Source organism: Mesoplodon mirus (assembly GCF_964341445.2).
Source record: "Mesoplodon mirus genome assembly, chromosome: 4".
Lineage (NCBI taxonomy): Eukaryota > Metazoa > Chordata > Mammalia > Artiodactyla > Ziphiidae > Mesoplodon > Mesoplodon mirus.
In genome coordinates, this window is record NC_138979.1 from 17,755,730 (window position 1) to 17,777,905 (window position 22,176).

At 38.1% G+C, this 22,176-nt stretch overlaps 1 protein-coding gene across 13 annotated transcripts in view; it reads right to left on the reverse strand.

Annotated features, from left to right (window-relative positions):
• The window catches only part of PARD3 (par-3 family cell polarity regulator), a 629,984-nt gene that overhangs the window by 171,085 nt on the left and 436,723 nt on the right, over window positions 1–22,176 (reverse strand). For all 13 annotated transcript variants that reach the window (XM_082620041.1, XM_082620034.1, XM_082620050.1 and 10 more), the window contains one exon: window positions 8,903–9,013. In XM_082620041.1, the coding sequence (XP_082476167.1) occupies window positions 8,903–9,013 (111 nt within the window). The remainder of the gene's footprint in view (window positions 1–8,902; window positions 9,014–22,176) is intronic.

The following is a 22,176-nucleotide window of genomic DNA, read 5'->3' on the forward strand; positions in this document are numbered from 1 at the left end:
TTTTATTATAGTCTACTTATTCATTTCGGAACAAATATGACAGTCAAGGATGGCATTATAGAAGCTGATTACCACGAAATACTAGATATCCACAATGAAAAAGTTTATAAGTTCAGAGATAATTTTATTCTTTGCACCATACTGTCTTTCTGACTCTGTATTCAGCCAGAAAAACTTTCAAGAGAGGAAAATGACTTCTTTCTTCAACTCAGTGGGGTATTATTTTGAAGCTCAATTAGGATCACTTATCTCACAACCCACTTTACTACTATATTTGGTCATTATCGGACAATCACCTAATCATAGGTAATATTCAGGGTGAGTGGGCATTCACACAAGTCTTGAAGTTTGGGAACCCAAAGCAATTTGAGGGGCTCTATTAGAAATAAAGCCAAAACTTCTGAATTTGGAGAACCTCTTAAAAACAAAGGGAGTGATTTGGATTGGTTTAAAAATGATTGAACCCTGTGGTTGGTTAAAAGTGAAACTACTCTTGCTTACTGAGGTTGGAAAGTGTGGCACTGTTAAGCCATCAGAAAAAGAGAATAGGAACAGTCTCTTCTCAAGGGAAGCATGAAACCTAGATAATCTCCCCAAACTACTTACACATCAGTTTCAATGTATTATTGATGGGTCTTGGATTTGAATATTCTTTTGTTCCAAATTACACAAACTCATGTTGACTGGAGGTCAATTTCTGACAAGTCAATGGCTCAGAAGAAATGCTTAGTGGCATGAGGAACAAATCATAAATGCCAGTTCTCAATTGCTTTCTTTTACCCAAAGTTGCACATTATTACTAATTGTCACTCATCACTACATCCAATAAACATTAGTCACATCTATAGTACCTTCTAAAAACATTGATTATTTTTCCTTAAGCTCCAATAACATAAGAAATTATATTTTTATTGTTTACCTTGTCATTACCAATAAATTTATCCCCAAAGTTATAAAAGCTGTTTGTATCCCTCCTTTCCAGGCTAGTGGTTCATACTTTTGACGGAAACCTTAGAATAAAACTACAGTATAACTGCGGCCACCGACGGTGGGACTGGCCACAAAGGACTGACAAATCTGGTTATTAGCCTGAACCAATGTCTATTTCAAAGTCATCCTAGAAATCAATGCTAATGAAGCTTGCTGTGCAAATGGCACTAAAAAGTAGAGTTTTAAAAGGAGGAATGCACTGTGGTTTTGGTGCATTTTAGTGATAGTTCAGTCAACAAAAGACACACAATGATTTTATTATATACTTTTACATTTGAATGTCTTGTTTATTATAAAGTGAGAAAAGGGACTTTGCAACACAACCAAAAGTTATATATACATGTTGTATATTTTCATGTTCACATTTACATTTCATATTTTCATTTTCATATTTTTCTTATTTCAGAAAAAAATATTTGGCTCAGAGGAGAAAATAGTTTTGTTTAAGGAGAATAGCATAGTTTAAGGAAACTTTTCAAAAAGAGGGTATCTTGCAGTGTAGCCCTTAACAGTTCCAGATGGTCAATGCTATAAAAGGACACCCCCTCCACCCTTTTACGGTGACCCTGGGGTCACAAATTATCTCTAAGATGTAAGAGTCATCCGTTTTTCTGAACAGTCAGGTTGTTGTTTAGCATTATCCATCTAATTTATCTCGGGCCAAACCTCACCAATGACAAAAGTAACTGATTAGCCCAAAACTTAGCCAAAGAAATAAATGTCTATTGCTTTAAGCAGTCCAGAAAGTCGTTCTGAGCCATAAACAAGAGAACCATTCTGAGGTTTAAATGATGGCAGACAGCTGTTCTGACATTGATGGGCAACATCTTCACGCACTATTTCCCTGTTCTTGGAATGTTAACAAAAATATTAAAACAACCATTAAAACTTTTTAAACTTTTTACTAAGACTTTTAAAAATGTCAGTAAAAAATTCATCATTTCAATTTGGTATGTTCAAACATAAATATTCACATCTTTCTTTTTTGTTAGAAAAATAACAGTCTTTTCCATTATGAAAATGAAATTGCCTTGAACCTGCACAGAAAGGAATACACAAAATAATGTAATATACTAAATAAAGTAATAAGGTTAATTTCTTTCCTGCTGTCACTAAATTCATGCTAACGGTCTCTCTTCAGCTTGACATCAATTAATGATTTTCATTCCAGACTCATTGTGGTGTTCACTACCCTTTTCTCTAATTAAAATGGATGATGCGTGAGGAGGATAAAACACACAAGACTTCTGTTCTTGTAACCTTTCTATTAGAATTGTTTTTACAATAAATGGCTTCTAGCACTAATTGCGGTAGGGTAAAATGAAAATCACTTTTTTATGACCATGAAGTATAGTTTTTCTATAGCCAGAAAAGATACAAGGCTTGAGAAGCACGACTGAAGAACAACTTCTCAGGATGGAAAAATCAGTGGTTACTTAAATTACTCTGCTGTATCCAAAATACTTCTACTTCCAAAGCTATGAAGCCTCAATATATGGAATGTATTGAATCATGCATTTTTAAAAAAGACTCCAAGAAGCAGAAAGTAACCTTTAATGATTTTAATTTAAAAAAACAAAACACTTTTAATATCTACAGAAGATAAAATATACTAATATTAGTTTAACATAAAAATTAAAATAAACTTCAGATTGCTACATATTAGATAAGGGTTAACTATCTTCCAAAGAATATTTAAGAGCTTGAAGTCAACTCTTTTGGGAAACATTTTACCCCCAACTTATTGCACTACCATCCAGAAGCCTCAGTCTGGAAATAAATTTCCTGGATCTTTTCCCAACAATATTTCCTCTCTCTAAAAATCAGTATTACAGAAATTCGTCAAATAAAACCCAATTTCATGGAGAATGAAATTTAAGCTACAAGGCAACTGGAAAAAAACAGTTCAATTTAATAGCAGTTTGTGTTCAACTGAATGTTTAATTTGCCCCTCAAAACACTTCAGCAAATGGCAGGTGTCAGAAATCTTCAATTTTCAGCTTACCTTGCTGGGCAAATCTAACAACTGCCACCTACCAAGATGTAAGCTGCCAATGAGGTCTCTATGCTGAATTCCCAAAAGAAGGCCAATGTCCCACTAAATTTGAAAACATAGTTATAATTTTAAGTAGGATAATACTTGTGTAATATTGGGGCAAAAGTTGATTTGAAAAGAAAGGCTTTCCACATTCTGATTGGGGCCTTAAAAAAATTATTGAGCAGGAACAACTGTTTTAAAGATACATTTCCATTCAAGGGAAGAAGGTAAGTTGTTGAAATCCACAGTGGTACCTTATAATAAATAGGTGGGGGGCGGCGGGTGGTGTGTTAAATTTCATCCCTCAAAGCTAAAATGAGATAATAGCAGTTTTATAATATATAATGGTTAGAAGTTGAAAAAGAGATAAAAGAACAGCATTCATAGAGACAGTACTAATCACTAATACAACCACAACTTTTCCAGAATCTAAGCAGTTATAAGAATGTGCACCCACCATGAGCCCTGTACCTGAGCGTGGATGTAGAATTTTTCCATTTTGCTAAATTCATAAGTTCTTGGGAACTAGATCTAGACCCCAAATTACCATCTCTAATAAGTATTCATTATTAACTCTAGCCCCCCAACCTCTTCCCTTCCCAAAGCTCTGTGGCCACCAACTTTCACAATTGATTATATGTCTTACGTTGATTTTTTAATATTATGAGGTTTAAATCTTTTCTCCCTCTTAACAAAGGCAAGGAATCCCTGAGAGGGGAACAATTATAATAATAAAAAAATTTATACCATCATTTTATGTACTTAATATATCGTGAACAACAAAAATTTCTCTTTTACACTAATAAAACACTAGAATGATATTTCACTAACCAAAACACACACACATACACTCTCTCTCTCTCTCTCATAGATACTTGCTCATTCACTCACATCATGTTCGAGCTTTCACAAGCGTCAAAGCACCTACAGTGGGCTTCCCTGGTGGCGCAGTGGTTGAGAGTCCGTCTGCCGATGCAGGGGACACGGGTTCGTGCCCCGGTCTGGGAAGATCCCACATGCCACGGAGCGGCTGGGTCCGTGAGCCATGGCCGCTGAGCCTGCGCATCCGGAGCCTGTGCTCCGCAACGGGAGAGGCCACAACAGTGAGAGGCCCGCGTACGGCAAAAAAAAAAAAAAAAAAAAAAGCACCTACAGTTATTTCCAACTCAAAGAGAAGCTACAATGCCAAATACATCTAAGACAGCTCTCATCAAAAATGAAACTGCCTTTCCTACTCCAGTTACAGACTGTCAATAAAATCTGTTCCAATTTGCCCAAGTATTGGTCTATTTTAGACTTCCACAAAGTTAATAGATTCTTTAAAAATCTGTTCACTTGCACAATAAATTCTTAAAATATGTCTGATGAACTAATCTCATTGATTAGAACTGACTTTTCTGAAGGATTTAAGAGGTCAGAGAAAATATGAAGAACTCTGCTAGATGATAGAAAAATATATTTTTTCTAATAAAAGGTTAAATTTTAAAAGTCAAGCTGTGTTTGAATGACAATATGTGACCTGCATGCAAAAATTATCCAGGATATCTGGGTTCTGATGCCAGAATTCGGGGAATCTGAACACTAAGTTTCAAGCCAAAAGGAGTGAAAGTTACTTATTCTTTCAGATACACAGGGAATGCACCTATTATTGCTATACAGTTTAATCCTTCTGTAATTTCACTAATTTTTTATTCATGCACTTTAAAGAAACTTTACTACTACATTATGATACATATTGTTTAAATGTTAATATCTGCAAAAACTGATAAACATATATCATCTTTGAAAAGGATCTTATCAACTAAGAAAGACCACAAAAAAGTTTTTATCAAAATTTCAAGTACTTACTCAAAGCAGATATTGGGAACAGTTGGTAAAACTGAAAAGAGAAATGCCAGTGATTGGAAACTCGAGGCAAAAATGCCACAAAGCATTCCAAAATGACACACCCAGAACCGGGAGTGCACCACTACGGACAAAGATAGTTCAATGGCCAGGTGTTGAAAACACAAGGCTTTTAATTTTTAAGGGTGATTATCACTTTGAATAATGGAACATCTCAAACCATAAGTCCTTAGCAGATTTATAAATAATCTTCATATTATGGAAGAATTTCATAAGAAATTCATTAACTTTTTCATGTCTCAACTAGAAGCATTCAGTCTCCTTGAAAATATTTCCAACTTACAAGGTAGATATAGATAATAATATCATCATGGGTATCCCCTGCTGAGTAACTACAAAATGTAAGCCAGTTAAAGTTATAAATCTCATTTAATAGAATGAATAACATATGAGGTAAATATTATTTGAGAACTGGGGAATTTGGCCAGTTATCACAGCTAAAATTTCATCTTTCAGACCTTATTTCCTTCCTTCCCATCCATCCTGTTCATACAACCTTGGCCTTGTTCCAGAAAACATTTACCATGACTTTCTAAAACTGTATGAAAATGCAAAATAAATCAAAATAAAAATAGCTGTTAACTATTGAAAATAGATGTCAGCTTTTTAGAAGTACGTATGTGTGGAAATATGTATTTTATAGGAAAAAAAATTAGAATGGCATAGACCAGTACGTTAACAGTGGTGTTATTACAGACAAATTTTTGTTTTCCTATTTTATGGGTTTTTTTTTCAAATTTTCTGTAGATTTAGAATTAGAATAAATTTAGAATTAGACATTAAAAAGATATATGTTTTAAACAGATGAGAAACATGTGGGAAAGAGAGAATTGGAAAAAAAAAAAAAAAGATGTTTCAGGGATAAGATTCATAAGTACCCAAAACAGAAGCCATAAAGTAGAGGAAGGTCACAGCACTGGCTCAGAACTTGCTCACAGTTCTATGAAACAATCAACTCTGACAATCCCATTTACAATTGTATCAAAGAGAATAAAATCTAAATAAAAATAACTGGGAATAAATCTAACAAAGGAAGTATAAGACACTGATGCAAGAAAGTGAAGACAACAAAGACAGATGGAAAAATGTACCATGTCCATGGATTGGAAGAATCAATATTGCTAAAATGACCATACCACCCAAGGCAATCTAGATTCAATCCAATGCCTATCAACTTACCAATGGCATTTTTCACAGAACTAGAACAAATAATTCTAAAATTTGTATGGAAACACAAAAGACCTCAAACAGCCAAAAAAATCCTAAGAAAGAAGAACAAAGCTGGAAGTATCACTCTCCCTGATTTCAAATTATACTACAAAGCTATAGTAATCAAAACAGTATAGTAATGGCACAAAAGCACACACAGATCAATGGAATAGAATGGTGAGTCCAGAAATGAACCCACACTTATATGGGCAATTAATCTACTAAAAAGGAGGCAAGAATATACAACAAGGAAAAGACAGCTTCTTCAATAAATGGTGTTGGGAAAACTAGACAGCTACATGCAAAAGGATCAAACTGGACTACTCTCTCCATCCATGCACAAAAATAAACTCAAAATAGATTAAAGACTTAAACATAAGACCTGAAACCATAAAACTCCTAGAAGAAAGCATAGGCAGAGTGCTCTTTGATATTGCTCCTAGCAATATTTTTTTGGATATGTCTCCTCAGGCAAGGGAAACAAAAGCAAAGATAAACAAATAGGACTATATCAAAGTGAAAAGCTTTTACACAGCAAAGGAAATGATATCAACAAAACAAAGAGGCTGCCTACTGAATAGGAGAAGATATTTGCAAATGATATATCCAATAAGGGGTTAATATTCAAAACAAACAAAGAACTCAACATAAAAAAAAAAAAACCTAAGTAAAAAATGGGCAGAAAACCTAAATAGACATTTTTCCAAAGAAGACCTACAGATGGCCAACAAGTGCATGAAAAATGCTCAACATCTCTAACCATCAGGGAAATGCAAATCAAAACCACAATGAGATATCACCTCACACCTGTCAAAATGGTTATTATCAAACAAATAACAGGGCTTCCCTGGTGGCGCAGTGGTTGAGAGTCCGCCTGCGGATGCAGGGGACACGGTTTCGTGCCCCGGTCTGGGAAGATCCCACATGCCGCGGAGCAGCTGGGCCCGTGAGCCATGGCCGCTGAGCCTGCGCATCGGGAGCCTGTGCCCCGCAACGGGAGAGGCCACAACAGCGAGAGGCCCGCATACCGCAAAAAAAAAAAAATAACAGGTGTTGGAGAAGACATGGAGAAAAGAGAACCCTTGTACACTGTTGGTGGGACTATAAGTAGGTGCAGCCGCTGTGTAAAACAAAATAGAGGTTTCTTAAAAGACAAAAAATAGAACTACCATATGATCCAGCAATTCCACTTCTGGGTATTTATCCCAAGAAAATGAAAACACTAATTCAGAAAGATATATGCACCTCTCTGTTTAGCAGTATTATTTATAATTGCCAAGATATGGAAGCAAACTAAGTGTCCATCAACAGATGAATGGATAAAGAAGATGTGGTATAACAATGGAATATTACTCAGCCATAAAAAAGAATGAAATCTTGTCATTTGCAACAACATGGATGGACCTAAAGGGTATTATACTAAGTGACAGAGGAAGACAAATACCACAGGGTTTCACTTATATGTGGAATCTAAAAAACAAAACAAATGAACAAACATAACTAAACAGAAACAGTCACAAATACAGAGAACAAACAGTGATTGTCAGAGGAGAGGGTGTTGCAGGGAGGAGAGAAATAAGGAGGTGAAATTGTCAGAGGTGAGGGAGATTAAGAGGTACAAACTTTCAGTTACAAAATAAATAAGTCACAGGTATAAAATGTACCGTGTGGGGAATATAGTCAATAATTATGTAATAGGGAGCCTGCACACAGCAACGAAGACCCAACACAGCCAAAAATAAATTAAAAAAAAAAACCAAAAAAAACCAGAATGAGATCAAAGGTACTACTCTAGAATTATGGTAAGAATACCACACTTGGTCTTAGAGATGCTGGGTTACAATCCTAAGCTGTGGATGATATTTAGCTTTATAACCTTGATTAAGGCTTCTGATGCTCCTGATACCCCAGATTATTAAAAGTAAAAGAGGCATAGTAGTTCTTGCTACGGCAGCTTGAAATGAAATAGCTGCTACAGAGAAGCTCACTCCAAGCCTGCAAACTCTAATAATACAAGGGTGAGATGATTCTCTCATCCCCCTGCGAGTTATAATGAGAAAAATTCTAATTGCTCATAAAATGGTTTTCAAGTGTCTGCTTCAAGTAACTTCTCATTTATTTCATTGGTCTTTGGGTTCCCAACATGAAATGACTCAACAATAGATAATAATCTTTCTGGAAGAGATGGAGTAAAATTTAAGTAAAAAATGTCACACAAAATATGATAGCAAAATAGAAGGAGAAAAAGAAATAGATGTCAGATTTGATAGGAAAACAGCATAGTAAAAAAACAACAGCCTCTTCAATTCTTATTAGAAATCAAAATATTTTAAATGAGATATAAAAACTCAGAGTTTTATTTCCAGATGAACATTTCTTTAAAATTATTATAATATACTATATACTCACAGATGAATTAGACAGAATTTTACATATTTTTTGTGATTTTAAGTGATCATTCATTGATTTATTGATCATTAGTTGATTTATTCATCTCATATGCCCTACCATCTCCTATACAAAGATCTTAAATAAAACCAACAAAATTCATTTTAATGCCTCAAATAAATATAAGGTTTTTTCTTTTAATCATTCTTTATGCTGTATTCATCCAACCATCAGTATCTGGATTGACACAGAAAAAAACAAAAATAAAATAAATGCAATTTCTTTATATTAAAAAGAAAAAAAGAAAGAAAGAGTAGAAAGGAACAAAAGAGCCTCCCTCTAATAAGGTTCAACCAAATAACTGAAATCTACCTTTCCTGCTCCTGCTTCATCCGTACTCTCTCCTCTTCTGATGTAAGGGAGTCCTGCATTTTTATTTTACCCGTTTTCTCAATCTTGTCATCTTTTCGATGTTTGCCAAACCTGTTGATAACAAAAAATTCTAACTTGTCAATATATACAAAACGCATTGTCCTTCTTTTGGGATAAAGACCTATGCACTCAATGAAGTGTGAGCATCCTCAAAATGAGGCCCCAATGTCTCCTGCCCAGTATTAATATTTTCAATCAGATTACTTTAATCCTTTTTAATTAGAACTTTCCAGAGAAAACCCTTTTTGGAAATGGCCTCCATACCCATTTTTCTTTAGGCAACACAAAAATAACAACAAAATCCTTGCAGTTCATTCTTATTAAACACACAATCCATAAATGTATAGAACAGTGTGCTGAGTACGGCAGGTGCGGAGGATAAAACTCTGCATCAGAGTGGGGTTCTCTTAGGACTGCAGAATGATAATCCACAATCATCTTTTTAATGATCTCTCCATAAACAACTATTCTTCTTTATTTTCACAGTCAGTTTTATTGGCAACATTCCTCGTAGTTTAAACACTGATAAACAAGGTCACATTTGCAAGGTTCAAAGTAAAAAGGATAATTTACACTGTGATTGTACTTTGGGCTTATTAAACTGAAAGCTTTAAGGAAGTCTCAACAAATACTCTTCCTAAATCTGATGAAAAGCTATCGCCGAATGTGGCATCTTTGACTTGGAAATCTGTATCTGATCAAAAACAAACATGAGGAACAAACACGCAATTCAAAAACAGTGCACACCCATTTCCACATATGGGCACTGAATTCGAGGCTCTCCAAAAAAACACTAATATTATTCCCTTCGGGCATCCAAAATACCTTAGAAACCTCCGACTTGGTATCCATTATTTTTCCTGCTCTGTTACTTTTTTCTACTTTTCTCCAGAACATGTTGCCTGGAAGGCATGTGTTCAATCCCCTGAAATAATATTCATCTGTAGTGATTTGGTCACCAGATGTTTCAAAAAAGAAATCTTTTATAGACAGTTACTCAACTAAGCATTCATAAATATATAAAGTATACCAAGCATTTTCTGAGCACAAAGTAGGAATCTGGCTTATGGTGACAACTAATCATATTGAAAAAGAGACGAGTAAAAGAGTTGGTCCAAAGCTGATATAAAAGAGAAAAAAAGTATCTCAATTACTGGTGTGGTTGGGAGCATATGTCTTTCTTTTTTGATATAAATCTGATGTCAAATACTGGTCTATGCAGGAAGTGTACATGGGAATATCTCATGGGTTCACCAAAGTAACACTATGTTGGAAATAAGTAAGGAAAAGCATTCTCAAGATGTTAAAATAGAAAAAAGTTAAAGTCTCACCACCACTATTCCTTCAAAATTATGTGTATTATTAAATGGCATTGAAAACTGCCTATAAAATTAACTTCCATAAAGCAAATCTACCCTTAACTTTTAATGTTATTTAGAAATTAGAAGATCGGGCTTCCCTGGTGGCGCAGTGGTTGAGAGTCCGCCTGCCCATGCAGGGGATACGGGTTCGGCCCCGGTCCGGGAGGATCCCACATGCCGCGGAGCGGCTGGGCCCGTGAGCCATGGCCGCTGAGCCTGCGTGTCTGGAGCCTGTGCTCCGCAACGGGAGAGGCCACAACAGTGAGAGGCCCACGTAACGCAAAAAAAAAAAAAAAAAAAGAAATTAGGAGACCATTTCAGTGGCAAAAAAGAAGAAAAAAAAAAAAAAAAAAGGAAAAGAAAAACTCCCTGGGAACTTAACCCCCAAACTGATGATGTCTGACAGGGGAGAAACTATGTACTATGCTTTTAAAACTAATAAATACAAAGCATTAAAAATAAAAACTTTCTCTTTCTGTTGTTTTTGTCAATATATCGATAATGCCTAAGAGTTAAGCATAATGATTATCTTTATAGAATGAATTAATAAATGAAAGAGCAAACATAAACGACTGATATGTCCCAGGAGAAGCCAACATTTGACAAAAATTTATTGAGCATCTAAGGACAGGGCTAGACAAATTCATTTGCGTGTCATCAGCATTTAGATGGTATTTAAAGCCCATATGAATCCCATCATGAAAATTCTGCAACATTGAGGCACCTGGAAATATAAAATGTATTAAATTCTAACTTCAAGAAAAGTGTCAAGTTCAAATCTTAATACATGACATTTATTATTTTTTAATTGGAGTATAATTGCTTTACAATGTTGTGTTAGTTTCTGCTATACAATGAAGTGAATCAGCTATATGTGACATTTTACTTATAATACAGATTCCTAAAGGTAAATCATTTAACCATTTAGTTTTTCAGTTCATAAATATCCTTCGAACAATACAACGTTGCCATATTGACCTGTTTTGTTTGTGTTGCTGGTTCACATTCTAGACTACATACATTCAACCCTGTACCATATTTGAGAAACACTACCATGATACAAGATATATCATCTATCTTTACCAAAAGGTACAGTTTAATCTTCCAAGAAGAATCTGCCCTTTGAGTTAATAATGTGGGGAAAAACTGAGGTGGTTGACTTTCCCATGTTTTAAAGCAGTTTCGATATTTTCAACCCAAAACCTAACACTGAATTTAATCAGCTATTGTTAAAATCTTTTTTTAAATGGTCTTCATCCTATTTTGTGAAGAAAGTTTCAGTTTTCTATCTCAGTCTACCAGCTTTCAGTTTTTTATCTCAAATACACATGATTAAAAAGAAAAAAAAAACACCTATGAATCCCAACTCATATTTAGGAAGTGAATTTTTTTCTCATTATATTTGATGCCAAAATATTAGTTTCCTCGGCTGCCTCATAATCACCAGAATATACTATTTTATTATTTGTAAATTTATTATCAAACTGTTATATTTTCCTTTTAAAAACTACAGTTTCAAGATTAATGTATGAAAAACTGAACAAACCACAGATAAAATGTTTATAGGTTAGCATTTGGACATTTCCCTTAATGCCTGCTTTAGTTAATAAATTATGTGATTTCTTTAAGGCATACTATAAAAGCACAGCACATTACTTGTTAACTGGGGTAAAAATGGATCCCTCAGCTATAAGTTTTTGACAGATTGAAATAAAGACTGTAAATGAAAAAAATATACCAACCATTCTAGAGTATAAAAAGAAAAAGGAATTAGCTATATCCTCATCACTCTAATTACCAATTTATTCTAGTGTTCATCTTAATTTATAGTTGCTTAATTCTTTCTGAAAGGGGGACAGGGGAGGTCATTGAAAAACTTCAGCTACACATGTACTCACAAAGTCAATTTCACAGCTGAAATCAGTAATCAACCTATGAAGACAATCATTTAATAGCAAGATGCTTAGAAACTTGGAGGACATCAATTACACTTATTTTATTATCTTTTAAAAGCCACAGATAAATTTCAAATGGGTCATTTCCCAAGGAACAGCATAGCTGAAAAAACATTGTGTTAATAGTATGTCCAGGAAGCAAACCCATTCCCAGCAAAGAATCAGTTTCATCAACTGCCTTCTGACTACCCCATACACATGTTCAAAGAGAAATGTCTGTCACCTCTAGAAGAACTTCTTGGTCAAATCTTAGGATGTATGAATACAGTAGAATGGCCTTTTTTTTTTTTTTTAATAGAGACAAAAAGAAAAATAGAGAGCTTGAGAAAAAATTGAAAGGGAAAAATTTCTCTACAGGTACTGCCCCATGGAGACAGAAGGTACAATGAAAAAAGTGCCAACAAGCCACTGAAGACTCCTTTCACAGAAGGATACAGTGGATGAGCCCGTCTTATCAGAGTGAAATTGATTGCAACTTTGCTTAAACATATGGTTTTCTTCATAAAGGATACAGCGATGTTTCCATTCAGCTAATCTCCAAGTAATCTGACAAATGGGTTCTACCATGACGCGCTACAAATGAGATCATTGCCGTCTGCCAGATCAGCCATATATATTATTATTGCAAAGAGTGATGGGCAAGATGTGCACTTGTTGATGAATGCGGGAAGAAAAAAACAAACCAACCAACAGTCACAATGGATTGCAACAAAATTCTGCTGGTTTTATATAGAAAGAGCCATCATGAAAAATTAACTGATAAGAGTTTTGTGCTTTTCAACCATCATTTTGGTTTTTAGCAAATTAACCTCATTCTCTCTGTGGTATAAATAACACTGAACTAGTTTTACTATATTTTCTACTGCTACTAAAATTATAGATCTTTAGGAAAGATTAGGCTGAATGATAACACACAGCATCCTGCTATAAAAAAATGAAAATAAAATTGGTTTTGTAATGAAAGGGCTTTTCCTAATATCATATTTGAAAACACAATAGAGGAAAAAAGAAAGTCTAAAAAATCTGCTGCCATATTTAAAAATAGATGAACAGACTATCTAGAACCAATTATCTTGTAAGTTTTGAGAAATAATTTTTAAAATAAGATTTTCTTCCAAAATAACTCCCTGAAATGTCACCTAGAAGTCTGGTATTTCTCACTGCTAATTACAGAGGTCTTCATGTCTAAGGAGGGCTTTGCTGTAAGACTTGTATGACTATTCACCCTAAGAAACGTATAGATTAAGTGATACTGCTTGGCTGGGGAGAGAAGTGAAAATGGCACAAATTCAAATTCAGTGTCAGCTACCAGAAGCCTTGCGTCCCCCTCCCCCCACCCAACAACTCCCACACTGGTATGGTCAACACAGCCCTCTAACTCCATCCCCCGCCCTATGTTTTCCCCTCATTTCTACATATGTGCACCATCACGTGATTTAATCATCCCTTTCTCCAGGAACTCGCTGTCTCTTTCTGGAACCTTCCAGTTTCTGGTGGACACATGTGTTGGTACAGCCATTGTGCTACCCTGTCTTTGACCACTGCCTGCTTTACTAATGTGCCAGGGCCCTAAAGATCCTTGAGAGATGCCAGCTGCCCAGTGGGCCAACTTCAAGAACCTGCAGAGCAAAACTGAAGACCGTGTCCTGTGCCATTCCTGCATCCCCATCAGCAACCTGTATGCCTCAGAACACACGTTCACTCAAACCAAAGCAAAATCACCAGCTTTTAACCTCATTCCTCTGTAGTCCTTTGAGTGATACTTTTCCTAAATGGTTTTGGATCCAAGTTTCTCTACAAACTCTTTATCAGTTAAATCTCGTATAATCTTACCCTACATTCCTGGTGCCAGCGGTGACTTCCCTTAATTCATCACCCCGGTGATGAACCTAGGAACTGATTTTTGCCTTAAAGCCCTAAAAGGTAACTGCTCTAAATTTTAGCTGAAGAAAATAAAAATCTAGCCACGTGTCTCTGCAGATTGTTCTAGCGCACTCCTGTCCAAGTGCACTGAAGCTCCACATGCACATATGTCTGAAGATGGAAGCCTAGAGATGAGTCAACTTGTCCAATGTCTTCATTTGACAGACAAGGAAATTGAGGCCCAAGAGGTCTGCACGCAGAGCTGTGCAAAGTCACCTTGCGAGTCAGGAACAGAACTCAGTTCACCTCAGTGAGTTTAAGAGACCTTGGTGGGGGCTTCCCTGGTGGCGCAGTGGTTGAGAATCCGCCTGCCAGTGCAGGGGACACGGGTTCGACCCCTGGTCCAGGAATATCCCACATGCCGCAGAGCAACGAAGCCTGTGCGCCACAACTACTGAGCCTGTGCTCTAGAGCCCACAAGCCACAACTACTGAGCCCACGTGCCACAACTATTGAAGCCCACGCCTAGAGCCCGTGCTCCACAACAAGAGAAGCCACCACAATGAGAAGCCCGCACACCGCAACAAAGAGTAGCCGCTGTTTGTGGCAACAAAGACCCAATGCAGCCAAAAATAAATAAATAAATTTATTAAAAAGAAAAAAAAAAAAGAGACCTTGGTGGGTCTGAACTTGGACACTCCTAGAGAAAATGAAATTCCCAGACCCATGAAGTTCACTCCTAAGTGAGACGTAGAACTGAGCATCTGTTGAAGGCTCTTTTGCTCACTTAACAACACTTAACTAGAATTTATTGAATTCTTATTTATGCATACTTGATCTCATTGATTCCAATAACTGGCATATTAGGTATGTGTTCTTTAGGGGAAAACTCAGGAAGCACAGGGCGATTTAGTGATTGAACAGGTCATCTGGCAAGTAAGCAGCAAAACCAGAATTCCGGCCCAAGATGGAATTACCACACCCAGCCACCTCCAAATCAGCCAGTCACTCTATGCTTTTATAATGAGAGCATCTGGTTAACACATCTTGGGTGAAATCAATGAGATAAATCTTGTATTGCTGGCAGCAAGGAGGTCCAAGGGACATTGTTCCTGCATGAACTTTTCTATGAAGGCCAGGAGTTCAGACGCAAGGTCAAGAACTGGTTCCAATCATTGGAAAGGATCACACAAACTGCCACATACTCATTTTTAGGACATTGCCAATATTTCTAAGTGCAACGACACTCCAGAAGTCAACGCTGTCTGCGTAATATATGCAAATCGTGCCAGGCAACAGCAGAAGCGTGTCAAACCGCCCAAACCCAATCAGAGGGTAAAACAGCAAGAAGCCACTGCGTGCATTTCTCTTGTATGATGATGCGCTCGTGGTTTCTGGCCCTACCTTTTTTTTGTGTGTGCCTCAGCTTCCATTTTATAAATGAGGGGAAAAAGGTCCTTTCTAATGTGTCCTTCCCATACAGGATCTTCCATATTTTAGTGACATTTAAAGAAATTGCTACAATGATTGTGTACCGATTTGCTCAGCAGTGGCTTGTGGCAATGCTGGATCAATCAGGGAAAAGAGGGTTGATTAGGAAAAGCAGAAAGCTCCCATTTAGGCAAAAAACATCTTGGTAATCAACCATGATGAGAAGCAGCCTCGGAAAGAGTACATGACAACTTGATAGTGCTTTTGTCAAATGGGATGCAGTTTTAAGTCAGCACAGTGTAGCAGGGGTTCTCTTTAAAAGGAAATCTGCAAACTTGAGAATCATTATTTGATTGTGTACGGTTTTCATCAGTGCTAGTCTGATTAGATTTAATAAACTAAATTTGTGTTGCTTGGCATCCAGGAAAAAAATAAGTGACTTTTTTTTTTTTTTAAAGTAAATATAGCTTCTACTTAACCAAGCTAGAACAGCCTTCAGACATGTGATGTTCCCTTAATGGACAACATATCCTTCTCAGGACCCCCATTAAATGCCCTTAGAAGTGCATTCTTCCCCTGCGTCTTCGTAGCCTGTGTTATCGAATCAAGGATGCACAGATATGCCTAGTAACCCGACACTGCAGGAGTCCAGGACGGATCCCGACAAGGAAATAGTAAAGCAATTAAGAAACTGAACCCAGCACATTATCGATTTTGACTTTGTAAGAATCATCATAAACTCGAAAGATCTTAAAAACCAAACCAAACACACACACACACACCCCAAAAAGTGCAGGATCCAGATATAAAGGCTTAAGGAAAAAAAAAAAAAGCAAGCACAGTAATCCTTCAAAACACAAGATGAACACATAAATAACTCTGAAATAATATTTATAATCTATATTTAGAGCCATTCAAGTCAAATGACAGAAGATGGGTGAAAGTATATCTTAATTATGATATTAAAGCTTCCCTGACATCAGCTAGTCCATGGACCACACTACATACTTTCTGTAGTAAATAAATTCCTCTTTGTAAAAAGGGGTCAATCAGTAATGACTGTTCCATACAGGATTTTTATAAAGTTTGATATACCTCATTATTTTCAAAACATACCCACACAGGTAATCAAACTACACGAACCCAAAACACCAAACACGCAAGGCAAATAATATGCTAAGTAATTTTTTTTGTTTCCCCAGCTACTACATTGACTTTATAATAAATAATATATATATTATTACATATAAGATTAAAAATATATATATATATATACACACAGACACACAATTAAATATAGTAAAAACAAGACACAAGTCTGATTTTTCTAAATGCTTAATTTGGCATTGAAATCAGCCATGTCCACTTTAAATGATTTTGAGAGAGTCTGTCTCACAGCTACTTCTCTGGATCCTTTCTTTACCACTATACTCCTAATTCTTGCGCTGTTCATTTTAATGCATTATTGTTTCATAATACAATACTACAAATTGCAAATTACATTTGGCTCAAGGAGTGATTATGAAAAATACTATCACTGCTGCCTTTGCCAGAATAACTCTGATAATAATGAGAGATTGATTGAGCTCTAAGCAGCCTGAGTGATGAGAAGGGTCGATTGGAACATTTGTATTAAGCTTCTTTTGTTAAACCCAACACTTTGCCACGTTAGAGGCAAATAATCACACCCTATATCTGGTTACCATGGTTTTCCTTTTCCTAAAGCATCAGAACAATTTAATAAGTGGTACTGCCCCAAAGGCAGTTCTTATAAGAAATGTTAATGAGACCTAAGTCAAAAAACACATCTATGTAAAAGGGCACTTGAAAGAAGAAAAAGTAAAAGATAGAGTGATACTTTACAACATACCTTTTTTTTTTCTATTAGGACAAAGCCAGGAGTATTTAGTAACAAAGATAATTCTAATAATTTCTGTTACCATCTGCCTATCTGATGCTCAAACTGGCATCCAGGTTATAAATGCTGAGAAAGTCATGCAAACACACGCACAGCTTAAGGGTATCTTTTTTTGACTCAGAAATACTCACCCTCAGTTAAATATGTATTGTGCTTCAAAGTCTATGTTTTGACTATTGATACGAGATACCTAACTACAGGTACAGCTAACACACCCTCCAATATATTCTTGTCCTGATGGTTACAGAGCAAATGAAAGTGGTAAAGACAGATAGATAATGTGGTCACTGGTGTTTGGGGGAGGGGAGGAAGGAAACAACTCCGGGAAACTATGAAAGATTAAAACTTCCCCAAAGATCTCATTATCTGTAAAGTTAAGGTGTCAGTCAGCACTTTTTTCTGTCGATGATAGGAAACAATTTCTGATGATTCACATTCCTGAGAATACTCTGCAGAGTAAATTAGGAGTCAGAGCTTTTCCTTTTTTTTGTCTTTCAGTTGATTTGCATATTCAGATTTAAAATTAAGGAGCTGACCCGTTCTTTTAAGGCCCTACAGGGCTGTGCAGGCAAATTACCAAGAGCTGGAAGCCACACCTAATTCTTAGACCAGGAAAAACAGAGCAATGCTGCTCAGGGGCTGTGGCTCCTCAGGCCTCAGCGCCCACACCCACCTTCTACCTGACTCACATCACCCTCTTAAAGAACAAAGCAACTAAGGTCACAGACTTGGTTAAAATCGGTGTTCTTACAGTGCACCTGGGTCCTGGCAAGTCTAACACATACAGAAGGTGACCGTGTGACACCAAAAACTGGCAACGGCTGTTTTCTTTATTCTTCTGTGCTGGGGCTTCACTCCACCAGGACGCACAGCGCAGAGTATTGTTTATGACTCGCCCGTAGGTAAGAACCCAGCTGGTAACTGCGATCCACAATCTTGGGATAGGTTCAGGGATCGAATGACAGGGGCTCAGGAGGAAGAGACAGGTTTAGGGTCTCCCCTCCAATCAGCACGCCCCTCCTGGGAAGGGGACATGAAATCTGACAAATGGCCAACCACCACATTTCCCCTTATTTGGCTAAAGAGTTCAACAAGCGTTCCACTACAGAACTTGTAGATTTGTGCACTGGCCTGGAATTCCTCTCATCCCAACTCACTTCCACCTCCTAAGAACTGTCACGTCTGCACTGCCTGTTGTGTGTGGTCTGAGGCTCCATGACTCTCTGGCAAACACAAGGCATAAGTGGGGCTCTGTCAGAACACGCATGTTTGTTCAACAAACCCTCCTGGAACCGGAGCCAACACTACTCACAGTCGGTTTAAATCCCCACATCTCCCCAGTTACAGCAGCTGTTACAGGATATCATTATGTTGCTTTTCCTGGGCTGAAGTTCGACCTGTCTGGTCTAAACTAGTATAATCATGGTATATTAGTAAACCTCATTTCACTGAGGGCAATACACACCCCCCCCACACACATATATGTATACACACATATTTCTGGATAGAAATAAACTATACATCTTTTTGTTAGCAAAGGCACTCAGAATATTTATCTAGGAACTAACACAGGAATAATTAATCTAAGGGGAGAAAAGCCCATGAAAAAAGAACTTAAACAACAGGAGCTGACAGATACGCAGCACCTTAAGATTTCAAAAAGCTTTCAATACACAGTCTTTCACTTCGTTCTTAAAACGAAATGTGAAGCAAGTGGAGATCAGGAAACTGAGGCTGATGGGCTAAATGCCAGAGATGGTGGAGCTGGGCTGGGAAAAGAAGGCTTCAAACTCTAAACCCCAAGTTCTTTCCACTACAGAATACCCTTCTCCCTCTTAGATTGACCTCAACCCCTTTGAATGCCCCTTAGGTTCTTCATGTTCATTTATATGTTAAAAGTAAAGCAAAATCTTTATTGCACTGAAATCACGTTCAAAATAAACTGTAAGAAAGGTCACCACGTAAACTTCTTAAATGGCGTAACATCAACTAGACTGTAAAATACTCGAAAGTGGTTGATGTAATTATAACTCTTAAGCAGGGGTCCTCCACACAGAATGATGGCTGATAGATGGACCAAAGACAATCGGACACAAAACAGCAAAGCATCCAGGGAAACTTATCTGAAGGTCAACAACTCAGTTGCATCTTGGACAGCCGTTGAGCTTGGGCAGGGTTCCTTGACCTTGGCATTGTCAAGATTTCAGGCCAGATAATCCTATGTGTGTGGGGTGAGGGGGTCCTTGTGCATCGTAGGCTATTGAGTAGCATCTCTGGCCTCCAGCCACCACATGCCAGCACACACCCTCCCCACTTGTGACAACCATATAAGTCACCAGCCAAAGTCCCCTGTGGGGCAAATTCCTGGGGGTTGAGAACTACTGGGCTAGGGTTTAAGACAAACAACAAAGTTCAATGTGATAGCCTTATTATTTACAAAGAAGAGGATTCAAAGGATAGTAGAAGGTGATTGGTCTTAACCAATCATTATTTCAGGACTACTTCCTCCACACTAAAGAAGGAAAGCTCTTTCTACAGAGAGGGTTAAGGTTGAATGCTGATGACCATCTAAGTCCCAGAAGACAAGATCTAGCTGGAATATTGGGGGAATATATCCATACAAATCAGAGGGTTAAAAAGGCACCAAATTCGTACAATCAACATTAGAACACTGACTGAGAACTTCTACTCCAAAATCAGAAAGACATGGGTTGGACTTCCCTGGTGGCGCAGTGGTTACGAATCCGCCTGCCAGTGCAGGGGACACAGGTTTGAGTCCTGGTCCAGGAAGATCCCACATGCCTCAGAGCAACTAAGCCCGTGCGCCACAACTACTGAGCCTGCGCTCTAGAGCCCGCAAGTCACAACTACTGAAGCCCGCGTGCCACAACTACTGAAGCCTGCACATCTAGAGCCCGTGCTCTGCAACAAAGAGTAGCCCCCCACTCACCGCAACTAGAGAAAGCCTGCGCATGGCAATGAAGACCCAGCGCAGCCAAATAAATAAATTTGTAAAAAAAAAATAATAATAAGACATGGGTTATCTGATGTGTGGCAATTGGCACTATTAAATAATAATAAAAATACTAACTATAAAAAGTAGTAGTAGCAAAGATTAAATACAATGTTTTTAAACAGGTAATGCACTGCTGGCAGAAATCATTACTCAGTAAATAACAGAAACAATTTTCTAACAAAAATATCTATATATTCAGCCCCTCCTCCTGTGTTTCCAGCTAGCTCCTCTAGGCTCCCTACGTTGGGGAGATCATGACCACTTCAAGTGGTAGACATAATCAGGTATTCCAGAATTTGTGGTCTACTCCCCGTCTTTTGGGTTAAGCCAAAATGATCTGGCCGGTGGTGGGGCTTGGCTGGCACAGCAGCGTGACGGTGGCCAGCACCGCAGTGCTACGGAGCAGCTGCAATTCCAGAGGCCAGAGGCCACCAGGCTTCAGAAACCGTGAGATGGAGAGGCAGCTCCCAGGGGCAGGCGCTCCAGGGCAGACTCTGCTAGTTGCCTACCCATATCCATTCTCCTCCCCCTCCATCGAAGTGGAGCCCCGATTTGGTCGGGAGAGGAAATACGCCTAGTTGAGATAAAACTATTTTCCCCAGCTCCTCTGAAAACAGGAACAGAAGATGGTAGTTAAGAGCATAACATCGGAGCCAGATTCCTGGGTTAAAATCCCAGCTTTGGGGCTTCCCTGGTGGCGCAGTGGTTGAGAGTCCGCCTGCCGATGCAGGGGACACGGGTTCGTGCCCCGATCCCGGAAGATCCCACATGCCGCGGAGCGGCTGGGCCCGCGAGCCATGGCCGCGGAGCCTGTGTGTCCGGAGCCTGTGCTCCGCAACGGGAGAGGCCACAGCAGTGAGAGGCCCGCGTACAGCAAAAAAAAAAAAAAAATCCCAGCTTTGCCTCTTACTAGCTATGTGACTCACTACCCCTGGACAACTCACTAAACCTCTTGGATGAAATGCGACCACCCTCATGGATTTATTTTGAGAATTAAATGGACGATACATTCCCGGTGTTGGCACATACCAGCACTTTCATTATCATCGTGAGTCTCCGTTTCTGGCTCATCGAGGTGGACGGCGGCACTTCCGGGAAGACCCTTACAAAGGGGGCTCCCGCCACTAGCAGCTGCCTCTTGCCCTTCCTGCTTCTTCCTGCTTCGGATTCTGACAAGATGCTCAGAGGTGTCACCAGGAAGTGACAGTGAGGACACAAATACACGTTAAGACACTCGTGTTCATAGCAGCATCCTTCACAACAGCCAAAAGGCAGATGCAAACTAAGTGTCTGTGGATGGATGAATGGATGAAGAACATGTGGTAGATACATACAATGGAATATGACTCAGCCTTAAAAAGGAAGGAGATATTGACACACGTTACCACATGTTTAAAACTTGAGGACATTATGCTAAATGAAATAAGCCAGTCGAAAAAAGATAACTACTGCGTGATTCCACTTATATGAAATACCTTGAGTAGTCAAACTCAGAAAGACAGAAAGTTAGAATGGTGGTTGCTAGGGGTGAGGGATGGAGAACGGGAAGTTACTGTTTAAAGGGGACAGAGTTTCCATCTTACAAGATGAAAGGAGTGCTGGGGAAGGATTGTGGTGATGGTTATACAGCAATGTGAAAATGGTTTAGATAGACATGGAAGCAACCTAAA